This window comes from Panicum virgatum, chromosome 5N (assembly GCF_016808335.1).
Source record: "Panicum virgatum strain AP13 chromosome 5N, P.virgatum_v5, whole genome shotgun sequence".
In the NCBI taxonomy this organism is placed as follows: domain Eukaryota; kingdom Viridiplantae; phylum Streptophyta; class Magnoliopsida; order Poales; family Poaceae; genus Panicum; species Panicum virgatum.
This window is the reverse complement of record NC_053149.1, coordinates 9,172,634-9,189,425: the sequence shown is the minus strand read 5'-3', so window position 1 is coordinate 9,189,425 and position 16,792 is coordinate 9,172,634. Positions and strand designations below refer to the sequence as shown.

Sequence of the window (16,792 nt, the reverse complement as noted above, 5' to 3'; positions counted from 1 at the left end):
CGATGCCGGGCTGGGGGAGGCGAGGCCCGCTGGCGGTTGAGGCCCCCCTCCAAGGTACAGAAGTTTTTCTTTTTTTTTGCAAAATAGTAACACTGAATATTAATGTAATTAGTTGATTTGAGATAGTTGTTTACTACAACTAGTTTGATCGATATTTAGTTGACATACTTAGCTATCAATTTATGTAGTTTAGTTATCAATTTTATTTAGAAAATGAAGGTAGTAATGGACGATAATTAGTTTTCTTAGAAAATTACTATAGTTAGGTATCAAGTTATATAGAAAATTTATTTACTTCATCTTTACAAGTCTTTTTGGATTATAATTAGTTTAGTTCACATAGTTATTTAGTATAATTAGTTTAGTAGTTATAGTTATTGACTATAATTAGGTTAGTTGATATAGTTATTGATTACAATTAGGTTAGTGGATATATTTACTTATGTAGTTTACTAATATTTTTAGAAATATTAAAGTAGAAAAGAATGATATTTAGTTTAGTTAGGAAATTAATACAATTAGCTATCAAGTTTAGATAGAAAATTTATATATAGTGATATGAGCAAGTTTAGTTAAGAAATGCGTCAATCTAATTACAAGTTTCGTGTCGTGCACACCAACTAGATGGACAATGTAGTGACCGTTTATCATGGAGGAATTGTGGAGACAGATCAGTTTTCGAATGTCACATTTGTTGGAATGTAGAGTGTTTCTTTGATGTTTGATACTCGGCCGCTGTTTAGTGAGCTGATTGCTAGGGCTCGTGAGGAGCTAGATTGGAATTCAACAGATGATGGCATCGCAGTTGTGGGGGTATTGCATTATGGTAAATCTGGCCGAGTTTTTAGCCGGCAAGTCCGAATTGCATCTGAGGTTGGATGGGATAGATATGTCAATATTGTCATGAAGAATGAGATACAATGTCTTGATTTGGTTATGCGGAAGGTTTCAAAAGATCCCACCCCACTAGTGTGTCCACCTCGTAATGATCAGCCAACGCCTCATGTGCTATCGCCCGAAGGGGGTAATTCGGCACCCGCAGATTTGTCTTTACCAAACATTCAGATCGATGATGATGATGGGGTTCGGGTCCCTGATGTGCAATCCGGTCCGAATCAAACTGGGATTGTTCTTGATGTTGGTATATCTCCTCAGGAGATACCTACTAGACAGAATCATCCAAGTAAGTCGCTTTGGTAAATATTTTCATTTAGTTCGATTTGACCCTTTATTCCATTTGTTGGTACCAACATATTTTTTCCTATTTATGAACGGAATGCAGGAGATGTCCCTAATAATGTAGGTATTACTCCAGAGATAGCACCAGTCCATACAGTGCGGGGCTCTAATAATGTGGAATGGTCGAATCATGATCAAGAGGAGCCTTATGAGAATGAAAGAGCTGTAGATTCAGATGATGACCGTCCTATACCCCCATTGAGCGCAGAAGATAGAAAGCTCATCAGACAAGTTTGTCCTGATATTGATCCAGACGTGCCAGAATTCAGTGATGTCTGGAATCTTGACAAGGCATATGTAGAAGGAAGAGAAGCTGATCTCTTAGAGTGTCGTGAGCATGGTGATGATGAAGTACTAGAAGATAAGAAGGGCATTGTTTTCAGGGACCTGCCTACACTGCAGAGGTGGTTGCAGGAGTACTCAGTGAAACGGAAAAGGCCTTTCAGGGTGAAGCATTCTTATGTGTAGAAACGTTACACAGTTGTGTGCGACAAGGCAAATTGCAATTGGCGGGTCTGTGCTCGGAAACAGAAAGTCACGGGAAAGTTCAAGATCACAAAGGTCGTAGGACCTCACACTTGTGCCGAAGAAGAGCTAGAACAGAGGCACCGACAGCTGACATCTACCCTAATTGCAGCAAGATTGTGCTCCATATTGAAGAAACATCCCAATATGAAGGTTAACTCAATTATTGCATTAACAGAGAAACTATTCCATTACAGAATCAAGTATGGAAAAACATGGCGGGCAAAGCAACGGACCTGGAAGATGATATATGGGGATTGGGATGAGGCTTATGAGAAGTTGCCAGCATTGTTTAATGCAATGAAAGCAGCTAATCCAGACATGCATTATGAGTACATCCCAAAACCGGATGAATGGAGAAATGGGAGACAAATTTTCTTCCATGCTTTCTGGTGTTTTCCGTAGTCCGTGGAGGCCTTCAGACATTGTCGGCTGGTGTTTTCCATTGATGGTACATTTCTCCTCGGCAAGTATATGGGCACACTATTGATAGCCATTGCATGTGATGCTAACAATATGTTGGTTCCTCTGGCATTTGCTTTGGTGGAGAGGGAGAACAAAGACAGTTGGGGATGGTTCTTGCGGCTTGTTCGGAGACATGTTGTAGGCCCTAGCAGAGAGGTTTGTGTCATTTTAGATAGGCACTAGGGTATACTTAGTGCTGTAAAGGAGCAGATTCCGGGCTACCCACCGTTGCACCACCGTTGGTGCACTCGTCATCTTGCTGATAATTTGTTTAAGAAAGATGGTGACAAGGATAACTTTGCACTATTTGAGTTAGTAGCTCGACAGTTGGAGGTGCAATTATTTGAGGAGAAGTTTGAGCAATTAAAGACGACCACAAACGAACAAGGCAGGAGTTGGCTAAGAGGACTGCTGAGGCACCATGAGAAATGGACAAGAGCTTACGACGAAGCTGGGTGGAGGTACTCATTTCAGACTAGCAACATGGCTGAGTCTTTTAACAGTGTGCTCAAGGGTATACGTGGCATGCCGGTAAATGCTATTGTAGAGTTCACATTCACAAAATTGGTAGCGATGTTTAATACCAAACACGAAGCCGTTGTTGAACTTCAGAACAAAGGTGATTTGTTGCCATCAAAACCCAATGAGCATCTAAACGATGCGAAGGGATTTGCCCACACACACGAGGTTAGATTGTTCGATCTTAGCATGGGCAAATATGAGGTCACGGAAAGGGGAGGTACAACATCCGATGGAGAGGTGTGGGCTCCAAGAAAATATGTTATCCTTCTGTCGAATTTTTCATGCACATGTGGGAGACCGAGGCAGTATCACTTTCCATGCTCTCATTACATTGCAGCAGCACGTCATCGCAATTTTTCCTACATGAGGAGCATACCCCCAGAGTTCACTATAGACAAACTTGTGCAAACTTGGTCTCCGCGATTCGAGCCTTTCCTCGATGAGAGTCAGTGGCCACAGTACACGGGGCCGGTATACATTGCCAATAGAGCATGACGTTGGGACAAACGTGGAAGCAGAAAGAGGTCTAGACATGGTATGGCTATGGACCAGATTTCGGGCAGGACAAAGAGGGGAAGAGCGAGGCCCTTCATGGAAGAGCCCGAGCAAAACCAGTGCGGCCGCTGCGGCAGGCTAGGGCACAATTCACGAACATGCTTTTGGACTCTTAGTCAGGTGCCAATAAATCTTGTATAAAGTTCTACAGTTGTTATTATACTAGTTGTTACCATTAATTTCAATATTATTCTTATTTTTTTATACTTTGTTATGATAATTTCATTGCAAAAATATGCGTCTAACATGTTAATTATTTTTTGTAGGATGGCACTGCCCCACCTGTTGGAGCACTACTACGAGGAGAACCATCGAGGACGACGCATTGCAGTGGGGGAGGTAATTGGTTTTGCCGGTCTCTCTCTTTTTTCAACTATGTTGTACTGTACTAACGAGCAATTTGCATTTGTGTAGGTACTGCCCCTGCTTTGTCCTCGAACCCATGACAGGTTCTTGGAGATGCGGTACGATGACAGGTACACCCCTCTGTTGCAGAGGGCTGACCTGGACGTTGTATCGTACCAGGTTCACCGCGGGTTGCCTGAAATCAACCCCGCGGCGATCACAGCTTTGGTTGATAGGTACAAGACTAAACGGCTACCACATTGTTTTCTGAATTACAAAATCGAGCATAAACTCTTTGTACTAAACATGTGCTTCTTTGTGTAGGTGGAGGCCGGAAACTCATAGTTTCCACCTACCTTGTGGTGAGATGACCGTGATACTTGAGGACGCTCAGAAGATCCTTGGTCTCAGCATTAGAGGGTGTGCAGTCACCGGCACGTGTGTGTCTCAGGGTTGGAGGGGCCGAGCGGAGGCCTTCCTTGGGAGAGCTCTTCCCGCAGCAGCGCCAAATTCCCGTACCTCGGGAGTACCTCTTTCCTGGCTCCGTGAGAACTTTGGCGAATGTCCGGAGGATGCTAACGCCGAGACTGTGAGCTTCTACTGCAGAGCTTGGATCCTCCATTTGTTCGGCATTGTTCTCTTTCCGGATAGCACTGGTGAGACCTCGTGTTCCTCTTAAACGTACGTTAACTGGATTCGATAATATTGTCGTTCTTTTTGCAATAATTGATTTGTGTTTTTTGTGGCACAGGTGACACCGCTTCTTGGATGTACCTCCCTTGCCTGACGGACTGGGACACTGCGTGGGGGGGGTATAGCTGGGGTGCCGCAGTCTTTGGTTTCTTGTACCGCAACCTTTGCGAGGCATGTCGCCGTACTTCACGGAACCCATCCATTGGGGGGTGTGTGTTTCTTCTTCAGGTGTGGATGTGGTTTCGGTTACCAGTTGGGCGGCCGCAGACTCTTGATCCGCGTCCGTGGTTTGAGGTCGTCGGCCACCGCCTTAGACCCACTGCTGCTTACTTGTGGGACCAGGTCCGCACTAACTGGGCCAGACCAGAGCACGCTTATGTCGAGTACACGAACGAGTTGGACACACTTACTCCTTCCATGGTTAGTAAGATTCCTTGTATTAACATGGCCATAGGAGTTTGGTATTTGTAACTTACAATCTGCTTTCCAATATTTGCAGGTGATATGGCAGCCGTTCACGGAGGAGAGGCTGGGCCCCCTACAGTTAAGCTCTATGTGCCATGTGGATGAGGACATGTACACGATGTCGAACTGCCCATTGATTTGCTTCTATGCTGTGGAGTTCCACCTGCCGCACAGAGTTGAACGACAGTTTGGGTTGCAACAGGAGTGGCCTGTGCGTCAGATGTCGACGTCTGTGGAATTGCACAAGTAAGTAGCAATGCAAATTTGTTTCGATTACTTGTTTCCAAGACTTGAAAAGTATGCATAATAGAACTTGTTTCGATTACTTACTTGTATTTGCTGCTGGTAGTGCTAATTTATTTGCAAATGAGATTCACAAGCGTAATTTGTTTCCTCTGGTTGTTTTTTACAAATGAGATTTACAAGCGTAATTTATTTCTTACAGGATTGATCGGCAGAAGCAAAAGAAGACTCACGATTTCGAGCACCTGCACCGAGACTACATCGATCTGTGGGACCAGGGCACAGACCTGGTGGAGGATGATCAGCAGCCCCACAGCAACGAGCAGTTTCGTGAGTACCTAGCTTGGTACTGCAGGGTGACACGCACGAGGCTACGGCAGCAGTGGACAGGAGTGGACTATGCCGACATAGAGTCTTCGGAGGACGAGGACACCGTGTACGACCGTTCTACTCGGGAGGGCAGAGTTGTTGAGGCTGGACCTATGTTCGATCGTGTGGTATGTTAGCTTGCATCTACATTTTTACATACAATTGAACTCGTTACCATAATTCGGTTAGATATGGGTACTAACGATTCGGTTTGGTGGTTTTCAGGGGAACTTGTTGAGGCGAACAATTGAAGACATCGAGGGCTTTCCACGACGAAATGTGGACGAGACCACACTTAACACATTCTTAGAAGTAAGTATGCTATGCTGACGTGTATTAAGAACAACCTATTCATCACATTTGTGAACTTACTAAATGCTTCAATACAGAGAGTTGCAAAACGGTTACGCCGTGTTGCCAGCCGTCTTGGATGCAGGACTTCGGTGCAAAGGGACGTGCATGGCATCACCCACACCTTTCTAGGCGTTGTCACTTCTACGCCCTCCGTTACAGTCTCAGCAAGACAGAGCTCGTCCCGTAATACACAGGATACTTTCGACTACGGCCCTCAGGAGATTGGAATGTCTCAGCTGCAGGATGCTCCTTCGACACAGCACACACAACCTCGTGCGCAGAGGCAGCGCCGTCCTAGGGAACGGTACACTCCAGGCATGGATGCTCTTGGAAAAGGCAAGACTAGGAGTAGCAAGGAGTGAGGAATTAATTGGGTTGTACATATATACTTTATGGACTGTCTGATTGTGCTATTTTTTTATTTGAACAGTATGGACTGTTTCGACTGTTCAGATTACGGTTGTTTATGATTGTGGTAGTTTACTTGTCATTTGTTTCTATATATACTATTGATGTGAACTTGTTATGTTTGTGGGTTCCATAATGCTCGTGAAATAAGGGAAGTTCTTGCGAATTTTTTCCGTGATTTAATGAAGGACAAGTTAGGTGCGGTAGGAGTTAGCGGCCGAGATCCCGCCGACGATGATGACGACTACCGCATACAGTGTAAACTTCGTGACACGCTCATATAGCTCAAAATAGGGACCATAGTGTAACTAGCTGCGAGTACGAGATCACAGGTTGCCACTGCTCAGCACGGCGATCACGGGTTTCCCACATGTCGCATTGTTTGCCCAGACATACGTGACAAATGACGACAGCCCAATAGCAGTGCCCTTTCACCATTTCAAAAAGATGTGACAATACGGCAACCACACCAGCTCACCTTCAAAGCAGTCTCTCTGGCGAGGATGACGGATCTGTCATTCTACAGCGAAGGTCTGTGGCGTGTAGTGGGGAAGGCGGCATCTAGACGCGATCGACCGAGCGGCAGCAACGCAGTGCCGTGAGTCTGCATGCACTTAGATGCTCTGCATGCACAGAGATGCATCGAGTAGTCAGTTCGAGAATCGAATCTAGCCTTTTCAGTGTTCGGTCAGCTAGCCTCTTCACTGTGTTGTCATGTAGGCTTTTCAGATGCATTTACACTCCACACTCCGGGTATCAGATCTTTGTGCACCTATAAATACTCCGAAGTTTGTGAACTCCCAGCAGCACTCAAACATCAAAGCTCTTTGTATACCCAATGTCTGGAGGTGGGTCTAGTGGGAATAATTACTACGGTTTTGGGAAAGGAAAATGGGGAAGAAAGGGAGACCCCATAATATGGGAGGGGTCTCTTGGACCTGATTCCTTTTCGGAACCAGTGTTTGAGTTTCCGCCACAGCACAAGAGTGAATTTACCAATGAAACTCCTCTTCGACAATATGATAATCGTAGAGAACCGTGGCCAAAATGCAGACATGGTGAGGACTGCTTAGTGCAGATGTGCACCGACGGGATGGAGGGCGGTCGGTGTTTCTTCAAATGTCCACACGCATGGGTAATACTCGGTTGTTTCATTTCTTTATCTTCATTGAGACACCTTACATGAAATTTGTTTTGCAGTCTTCCAATGCTCCAGAAAACTGTGGTTTTACTAGGTGTGTCGATCCTACACTAATTGATTCAGTTCAGGAGTTCATCGAGTACCTCCAGATAAAGATCTTTGATTTGGAATGCAAGGTGAACCATTATGAGGAAGTGAGCGAGGGTAACAAAGACGACGAAGATGATGATACCAGCAATGCTGCCGCTTCACAGGATGAACCATGCACTATTCCTTACTATAACTGCCCTTATCACAAGAAGAAGGGCCCTGCGCCTCCGGCACCACTGCCTGCACCACCTGCAATGGGTGGATACTACGGAGAAGACTCAACGCAGTTTGCTATGTGGGGGTACGGCTACTAGGACTACCCTAGTGCTAGTGACATGCTACATCATTGTGTTTGTTGTGTGTTTTTTTTTTAAATTATCTAGGGCATGTTAGGTTAGTTCAAAATCTGTTTACCGTAGTTTGCAACGGGTTCTGCCATGCCACTGCATGTCTAATGTATGTTTCATTAACGTTGTATTATGATGTAATTCCGATGGTTTACATTGTGTAATGCAGTTCTTAGTTCTTAATTCTTACCGTTATATTTGATGTGTGGTTCACAGTATTCTAGTCTCCTGAAAAGGTCCGAAAATATTAAAGTCAAGTTCGAAGGTTCAATAGATTCCCGGCTAGAACTGCAAATTAATGCTACAAGTTACAACACACAGATTCAAGCTCTCAACAGAAAACATAAACAACTAACTGCATTGGCATGTGCACGCGATAAGATAACTTCTTGTTGGATCTAAATCTATCATGCCTTAGGGAATGTTAAATGCCGGGATTACATGGTTGTACTCTACTGAGTGCACCGAGGATATTTGCCCTTGCTAATTGCTTCGGGCCCGGCTTCGTTCGTACGACGTGCCCTCTCTCGCTTTCTCTCCCTTTCAGCTTCACGTTCCGCCGCCGCCTTACGATCCACCTCCTCCATCCTCTTACGGATATCTTTTTGCTCTTTCTTGCGCTTCTCCTCTTACTGTTCTTCATGCTTCATTCGGCGCCAACGTTTCGCAGCCCACCTTGCTTGTTGTTCCACAAAGTCCTTTGCTTGCTGCGACTGCACGGTGTCGAACCACTGCACAAAATCATAAAGAGGCGGAGGAGACTATGTCCAACAAAAATTAGAATCATAACACAATGTTAGGTCACAAAGGAAAAAAGCGTATGTTGTCGTGCTATCTTAGTCCGGTTTTTGCCATATCGCTTAGGTGGATCATATTCGTAGTTCTCACACATAAAGAACCTCATCACGTAATCATCGCCTAAAACATCTGATTTCATTAACTTGCACAACGAACCGCAGAAACACATTGGCGCATCAGTTCCTTCAGGTATGGTTGTTTCATGTTTGCTCCATGGAATGTAGGTTGATCCCGAGTAAGACATTGGCGTTTTGGTGTAGTGGCCCTAATGACGAACATTTATTTCAACAATGCACCTATTCGAAACAAAATTCATGCGTCAAAAATTAAGAGGCATAGAGGATACATTCGGATACCTTGCTGTTGTAGATCTGTGGTTTTAATCGGACTTCCCAAGGTTAAATTTCTCGTTTGGGCGAGTGGAGGTTCTGATAAAAATCGAGAAGGGGAAACAAATGATAGACGCTCGGGAAGAAGAGAAGAAAGGGATATATATGGCGCCCAGCTCGGCGCCACAAATTAAGGCGCCGAGCTCGGCGCCAAGATCTGCGGCGCCAAGCCTAGGCCCATGTCGGCCAGGTGATTGTGCGTGCGTGGCACCTCGGCGCCGAGACGTGTTAGCTCGGCGCCACAGTTTACGCGCCGACCTCAGAGTCTATTTGTAAAAAAATTAAAAAAAGATTTATATGTGAAATTTTTTTACAAAAAAGATTTATATGTGAAATTTTTTTACGAAAAAGACTGAATTGCAAAAATTGCGGCTTTCGTTGCCTTTTATTTCCCATGCCCGTCGGCCATCGTCGTCCCAGTCCCCAGTCCCAGAATCGCCGGTCCTTCTTCCTCCCCGGCCTCGCTTGCCGTGCTGATGCGCGAGAGGAAAAAGCTGCCTGCGTGCCAGCGCCACACCCACGCTACCTCGGCCCATGCCCGTCGGCCATCGTCGTCCCAGTCCCCAGTCCCAGAATCGCCGGTCCTTCTTCCTCCCCGGCCTCGCTTGCCGTGCTGATGGGCGAGAGGAAAAAGCTGCCTGCGTGCCAGCGCCACACCCACGCTACCTCGGCCCCGTTTGGGAGGGCTTTACTGGCGGCTTCACGAGCGGCTTCAGGTGAAGCCCTCCCAAACGTTTGTTTCAGGACCGGCTTCACGTGTGAAGCCGGTTCTGAAGCCGTCGGCGGCTTACACAGGTAAGGTGAAGCCATGAAATCGTGGCTTCACGCGGCTTACACATCAATCTAACAAGTGAAGCTGTTTTACCAAATATTTTCTAAAACGGCTCCAACTCCACCAGAAAAACCGCTCCATCCGAGAAGCCAGACCCGGAGCTATTTTTGGAAGAGCCGCAGCCCTGCCAAACGGGCCCTCGTCCCACTGACACCCGGGCACGCGCTCTCCGGAGTCCATCTGTCTTCTGCTGCTCCTGCCACCGCTAGCAGACCTCGTCACCACCTTCTCACACACTGACAATCGGGGCCCACGCTCCGACCCTGCTGCCTCGCTGGACCTTCCCCCTCGCGGCGCGTGCCGAGGTGGAGGACGAGAGCTAGACGCTGTTGCGTGCCAGCTACACTCCTTTCAGTAAAAGGACGGGGGCCCGGAGCGGCACGCCTTGGCACGGTGGCAGGCACGGAGACCAGTGGCCGAGTTGGCAGCAGCCAGCACCCAGCAGCAGGTGAGGAGGGATGAGCAGCAGCCTCGCCATTGTGGAGAAGCGGCCGTCGCCGTTCCCCGGCGGCGGCTGCGCGGGCGGCGTGCTCTTCCACCTCCTCGACTGGCACCGCCGCCTCGCGCGCAAGCGCAGGCTCTTCTCCCCGCGCCGGCTGCTCCCCTCCTCGCTCCGCTCCTCCCCGCGCAGGCTTCCGTGCCCGGGGCCCCCGGCCGCCCCGCCGCCTCCCCCAGCGCTCCACCCGGCGGCCGCCGCGGCCGATGGAGCCGCCCCGGGCGTCGTTGCGCGCCTCATGGGCCTCGAGTCCTGGCCCGCCGCCGCGGCGCCCCCGAGGCCGCAGAAGCAGAGGAAGGTGGAGGCGTCGCGCCCGGACGGCGACGACTCCGCGGTGGTGCTGGTGCTGCCGACGCCTACTAGCCGGAGCCGGCGCCCTCCCGCGCAGACGACGGCGAGGAGCCACCACGGCGCCGACCTGCCGGCGCGGAGCCCGAGGCGGGCCCGGATCGTGCACGCGGCGGCGGCGAAGCTGCTGGAGCAGGGCGCGCGCGCCAGCTCGCGGGCGAGCGCCAGGATAGCCCTCGCGTACGCGTGCTCTTCCCCGCAGCACCGCAGGGATGGCCACTCCGGCGCCTTGCTTCAAGGCTCGGACGTGGGCGACGACTTCCTGTCTCGCTCTCAGATCCTGTTGACGCCTTCTACTTCTGCACGGGTACAGGTGCAGCCTCATGTTCTTCCAGCGGAGACAGGTTGTGACACCGCTGCTGTCTCGCGTAGGCACGAGCAGCGCTCCATTGACAATGCTGCTAATGTAGATATCAGTACCAGTACCAGTACAGTAGTGTTGCCAAGAATGGATTTTGCTGATGGAAACATCAGCAAACGCAACTTTGCTATGGATGCCAAGCACAAGGAGAGTAGAGTAAGAAATGAGGTAGTACGCACTTGTGCCAGGGTTAGATCGAATGCTGCTGCCGCTCAAAGTGGAGCTGAGAGGTTGCGCAAACGGGCAACACCCACCTGTCCGGATGTTTCAGGTAATGCCACCTCTGGAAGCTTGGCAGAATCGACGCGCCAAGTTGGGCGTGGTCGTGAATTGGTATCTACTGGTAGGAGAGTACCACAAAGTGGTTCTGTTCCAAGAAGAGAGTTCATGGGTTCGAGCACCGAACAGGGGAGCACCACTCGCAGAGATGTGATCAACCGAAGTGGATTAGCATCCACAAGCAGGATTTCAAGCAGTGGATCAGGGCCAAAAAGGGGATCACGGAAGGTGGGGCGTGATACGGTAGCCAGTACCAGGGATGGCAGAAATGCAGTTGCATTTACTTCTAGATCATCCACAAGGCCAGTGGCCAGAGCTTCGCCGCGCAGCAATGTGTTGAAGAGTGGGTGCCCAAGTAGACTAGCACAAGATACAACTCGTGCTCGAATGTCAACTCCAGATACCAAATATGTGGAAGCCTCACCTTCTGTTATGGCTACTTCTGAGAAAGATGAATTTAGCAGGCTGTTGAAAACAAAAATGAATGAGCTTGGCTTGTCTGACAGGAATGAGTTTACATCAAGTGACGACCCTTCAGAGAAATTGACGGCAACTATGCTGCAAGAGCTCATTTCCGCACTTACTGGTGACATGAACACTTCAATCTCCAAAAGTAGCAACTACTCAGATGCATCAGTACCCTTAAGTTGCAATGGAGGCAGTGGAAATATTGACTGCATCAATCGATCATGTTATATATCCTCCAATGATCAAACACCTGATTTCCAGAAGTGCTATCAGGTGAGTTCAGATGCTGGGATCCTTCTTTATTGTTAACCCTTCTTATTTCAGAGCTTCTGATTGTTCTTCCTGTAATAAATGCTACTTTTGCCAATCATGATGATCCGTAATTATATTTCTATTCATGTAATTTCTGCATGGTGTAGTTTTAGTGCGTGTAGTGTTACACTAATCACCTTGTATAATGGTTAATGTTGCTCTAGCAACTTGTAGCCTAAGATATTCCTACGTGGTAAGGTACTAAGGTTATCAGTGGATGCATCTATCTATGCACCCTATTATACAACTGTTCTGCATGCACTCCTATGCAATATTTGACATTGAAATTTTTTTGGTCTTGTACAAAAAATTATATATCAAAATATTTCTTATGCAGAAATCTTCATCATTATGAACCATTCTTTGATGTATCTGCTCGGACAGTTTTCAGATGCATTGGAAATCATTTTGTGAAAATGAATTATTCATCTCCATCCACATGCATTCCTTACTTTTAACGAAGTCCACAGTTTTTCATGCTTATTATTAACAAAGTTGTGATTGGTCTGGACAGCCGTTAAATTTACCGAATTAACTAATTACTAAATTGGTAACTTCAGAACAATTTTGTACTAAGTTGTTGCACTAACTACTAGTCCTTCATTCTGCGCACAGAATGAACAAGATGTTGATTCTTCTGCTACATCAGTGAACAATGAGCCCAACCAGCCGAGTCCAACGTCAGTCCTTGAAGCATCCTTCTCCAATGATGCTTCTTCTTTAGGAAGTCCAGTTGAAAAGAATGGTAAACATTTCTCTTACCTTGACTTTTATAGTAGACAATTCTATTATATATTTGCTTGGTGCTTGGAGTTATCAAATTAGTGCTGAAATCTCAAATGAGAAACCAAATTCTGCCTAGCAAAAAACTGACTGGTGTAGCATGTTTTGAATGCTGCTTTGCAATGTTTGTCAATGCTCAACAATTAAGAAAGTTAACATGCAACCATGCCAAGGCATGAATGCTTAGTTATTATTAGTCAGAATGTTAACTGGTCTACAGTTCTTCATGTCTAGCAAAAAATAATTGGCTGCTCTGAGTTATGTTGAGTGCCAGAACGGATTGAGATTGTAAATTTTGGGCATGTATTGATTGATGAACTCTACCTTCTCCTTTCTTTCAGAGGGTAAAGACTTATTTGTGTCAACTAAGAACAGGATGGAAGACCTGTTTAATTTGGAGTCTGACATCGTCGATTTAGCAATGTCAATTGATACAAGGAAATCTGATGCTTTTTTCTTGAACACACGGAAAACTGATGCAGAAGAAACGCCTTATGACAATGACAAGTTATCATGTTCACAGAATTTTCTTTCACCGGATTCTAAATTCTTAGAGTCTAGGCTCCGCAGCATCGAAGAAGCTGCTATTTCAAATGCTGAACTGCTTTTGGGCAGTACAATCTATCCTTTCATCTTTGAGATGCTGGAAAATACTGTGGATATGTTTGGTGGAGGAGAGTATTCTGATCTTGCTGAAGATAAGAAATATCAACATACAAACTTCCTGTTTGACTGCATTGTAGAATCATTGGATTCAAAGTTCTGCAATTTTGGCAAATGTGGGTACAAGGCTTGGCTGAGATTGCCGAGCAGTTTGAGCAAACATCTGTTGAAGTGCCAAGTATTGGAAGATATCAGCAATTGGAGGGAATCAAGTGGGACTGCTCTTAGACAAGTTTCTGTCAAAGAAGTGGACCAAGTGACTGCCAGGTGGGATGCAAGTCAGGTTGAAGCATTTGACATCAGCATTGCCATCGAGAATGACATTCTTGAGGCGCTTGTTGGTGAGTTTGCCCTCGACCTATGGTGAAACAGCGTATTGACTGCTTTTATGTGAGATATTGACATGTTTGGACTTCCGCTTGCATGATTATGGATAAATAAGATACTGCGGATTTGTTTGTAGTTCTCTGCAGTAAATTTTGTACAGGGTCATGTAAGGTTGACGGATCCCTGGGGTTGTTTTCCTCTTTGTACGTTCTAATGGAAACGTGCTAAAGCTTAAAAGTGTCTCCTGTTTCTACGCTTTGTGGCCTTTTCGTCGGAACTTTTTTTTACCCAACTGATGGCATTGTACACCAGGGTACATTTTGCTGTGTATGGTGGAAAAAGCACCTTTTGCTGGATCTAGTGTAAAGCATAACTTGGGTGACCGTTAGTTTGTCAACGTTAACACATGTTCTTCTCTAGGATCCCACTCTGAATCTCTGTTAAACCAAGATCCAAATGCTCTACCTTTTTGGCATAGTGATTTGGAAATGAAACACCAGTTTGCCACTGATTGAACCGCAAGTGCATCTCAGTAGAACCAAGGGAATTCAAAATCAGAATGCCCCACCCCACCTTCCTGGACCTATACAGCTTGTCAACTGTTATGTCAGGTCAGGTGATGTTTAACTTGGCAGGAAACAGGCAAGAATTAGGGTGTGTTTAGTTGGTGAAAAAATTTGGGTTTTGATACAGTAGCACATTTCGTTGTTACTTGACAAATAATGTTCAATTATTGACTAATTAGACTTAAAAGATTCAGCTCGTGATAATCAGTTAGACTGTGTAATTAGTTATTTTTTCAACTGCATTTGATACTTCATGTATGTGTCCAAAAATTCGATGTGATGGATACTGTAGAAACTTTTTTGGGAACTAAACACCCCTTTAAGGCCCCGTTTAGTTCCCAAAAATTTTCCTACAGTGTCCGTCACATCGAATCTTCGGACACATGCATGAACCATTAAATGCAATTGAAAAAAATAACTAATTACACAGTTCAACTGTAAATGACGAGATGAATATTTTAAGTCTAATTAGTCCACGATTGGACATTAATTGCCAAATAACAATGAAAGTGCTACAGTACACAAACCCAAAAAATTTCACGAACTAAACACAGACTTAGAGGGTGTTTAGTTGGTGAAAAAGTTTGGGTTTGGCTACTGTAGCATATTTTGTTGTTGTATGACAATTAATATCCAACATGGATTAATTAACATCATTAGATCATCTCGTAGGAATTAGTTAGACTATGTAATTAGTTATTTTTTTCAACTGCATTTAATGCTCCATGCATATGTTCGAAAATTTAATGTGACGGGTACGTTCCTAAACACCCCCTAATAGAGAACAAATCAGCACCAGTTCTCGAAGCAGTGTTTTCTCAAAAGTCCTTCCTCGATCAGCTTAATTTATCCAGGATACAGAGACACTTGACCTTAAATTGCTCTTTGACTGGTTATCCCCACATTTTAGTATATGTTGATTGATCTCTTTCCAGTTTCCATGATTTGCTCTGGCACCTACTATGGCCGCGCCTTTCCAATCTCGACCGAAAAAAAGAATGCATGAACACAAATTTGAAGCAGAAATTAACATTTGTGCGAACCAAAACAGATGCTAGCACGGATGATTTGTAATTGTATACAAACTCAAAACACTACAGAAACGAAAATTGAAACACATGGATTACAGGAAAAGAGTAGAGAGCTACAGCAGGGGAGAAGAATCTCTCCCCCAACAGACAACTCAGACAACAAACTCACACCTGATGACAAAACAACGGTAACACGAACGGTGCAGGACACGAGGAGATTAACCGAACTGCAGCTAAGATAGCAGCGGCGATCAATTGATTGATTCTGCCCGACGGAGAAGGAACCAGAGCAAGGCAGCGGCAGCCGACGGAACGAGGGGGTCGTCTAGAGCAGGCGCTGGACCAGAGACCTCTGCCTCTGCAGCCTCATCTCGGCGTAGAACCGCTGGATGAAGCGCTCGGCGCGGCCGTCGACCTCCTCGTCGTCCCCCTCCTCCCCGTAGTCGACTACCTCCTGCTCCTGCTCCACCTCCTCCTCCTCCTCCTCGTCGCAGGCGTAGGCGTCGTCGCCGTCGTCGCGCCCCCACTCCAGAGCCGGGGCGAGCACGAGCTGCGCCCTGTCCGAGTGCGCGTCCTCGCCGGCGCCGGCCCGGCGCGCCAGTCCGTCCAGAACGGCGACGTCGACCTCGTCGGCGCCGCAGAAGAGGGACGCGAGGATCATCCTGGCCCTGCCCCGGCGCCGCTTGGCGGCGGCCCTCCGCCAGGCCGTGACGCCGGGGGGCGGGCCCGGGAGGAGCGGGGAGCGGGAGGGCGAGAACTGGTACTCGCCCACGTACGCGTAGTTGTAGTGGCGGAACGGCTTGTAGCAGCGGCGCCTGGCGGCGGCGGCGGACGCGCGCTTCTTGAAGAGGAGCAGGCCGCACTTGGCCTTGGAGATCGGGGTCAGCGGCAGCGCCAGGATGGTGGCCATCGCCCGGCCCAGGATCGGCCTGGAGCCGGACCCGGAGGAGGACCTCGGCATGGCCGGCGCGGCGGCGGCGGCGGATAGTTGGGGATACAGATACTCGCCGGCTTGGGCTGCCTGGGTGGGCGGTTTCCCTCTCTTTCTCACATTCAAATGCCGGGAGGGGGAGGGCGAGGCGGCGATCGAGTTGGTTGCTGCGGGTGGTGGGGGGTTTTATGGTGGTGGGGCTCCGGGCGCAGCGGCACGGCTCCTGTGCAGCCGCTGCCTGCCGCTGCCTGGATCGTGCGTACTCCTTTTCGACTTGTCAACTCGTTAATGGCTACCAGGATCGGGGTTAATTCGCATTCAAATTGTGTTTTTTTGTTAGCTCCGGCGATGGCCGTCACGGGCAAATTATGAATTACGATCCGTTAGTTCGAAAAGGATGTTGATGGGATACGCGTTTGTGCATTGTGCTGGCTGCTGCTACCACTG

General features: G+C 47.2%; 3 protein-coding genes across 3 annotated transcripts; 2 read left to right on the top strand and 1 right to left on the bottom strand.

The window, feature by feature from the left end:
• The first annotated feature begins 903 nt into the window (after window positions 1-903).
• Window positions 904-5,558, top strand: LOC120674520 (serine/threonine-protein phosphatase 7 long form homolog). The gene is made up of 9 exons (XM_039955688.1): window positions 904-945; window positions 1,066-1,183; window positions 1,283-1,643; window positions 3,573-3,645; window positions 3,721-3,887; window positions 3,976-4,307; window positions 4,403-4,764; window positions 4,844-5,055; window positions 5,255-5,558. The coding sequence occupies exons 1-9, from the start codon at window positions 904-906 to the stop codon at window positions 5,556-5,558; spliced, it is 1,971 nt and encodes a 656-aa protein (XP_039811622.1).
• Window positions 5,559-10,158: 4,600 nt separating this feature from the next.
• Window positions 10,159-14,173, top strand: LOC120673937. Its single transcript, XM_039954984.1, has 3 exons — window positions 10,159-12,005; window positions 12,660-12,789; window positions 13,169-14,173. Exons 1-3 carry the CDS (start codon window positions 10,239-10,241, stop codon window positions 13,855-13,857), a joined length of 2,586 nt encoding a protein of 861 aa, XP_039810918.1. The 5' UTR covers window positions 10,159-10,238; the 3' UTR covers window positions 13,858-14,173.
• A 1,221-nt stretch (window positions 14,174-15,394) lies between these two features.
• On the bottom strand, window positions 15,395-16,513 carry LOC120676018. Its single transcript, XM_039957228.1, has 2 exons — window positions 15,614-16,513; window positions 15,395-15,578 (listed from the first exon to the last, which is right to left on the bottom strand). Exon 1 carries the CDS (start codon window positions 16,373-16,375, stop codon window positions 15,740-15,742), a length of 636 nt encoding a protein of 211 aa, XP_039813162.1. The 5' UTR covers window positions 16,376-16,513; the 3' UTR covers window positions 15,395-15,578; window positions 15,614-15,739.
• Between the last annotated feature and the right edge of the window lie 279 nt (window positions 16,514-16,792).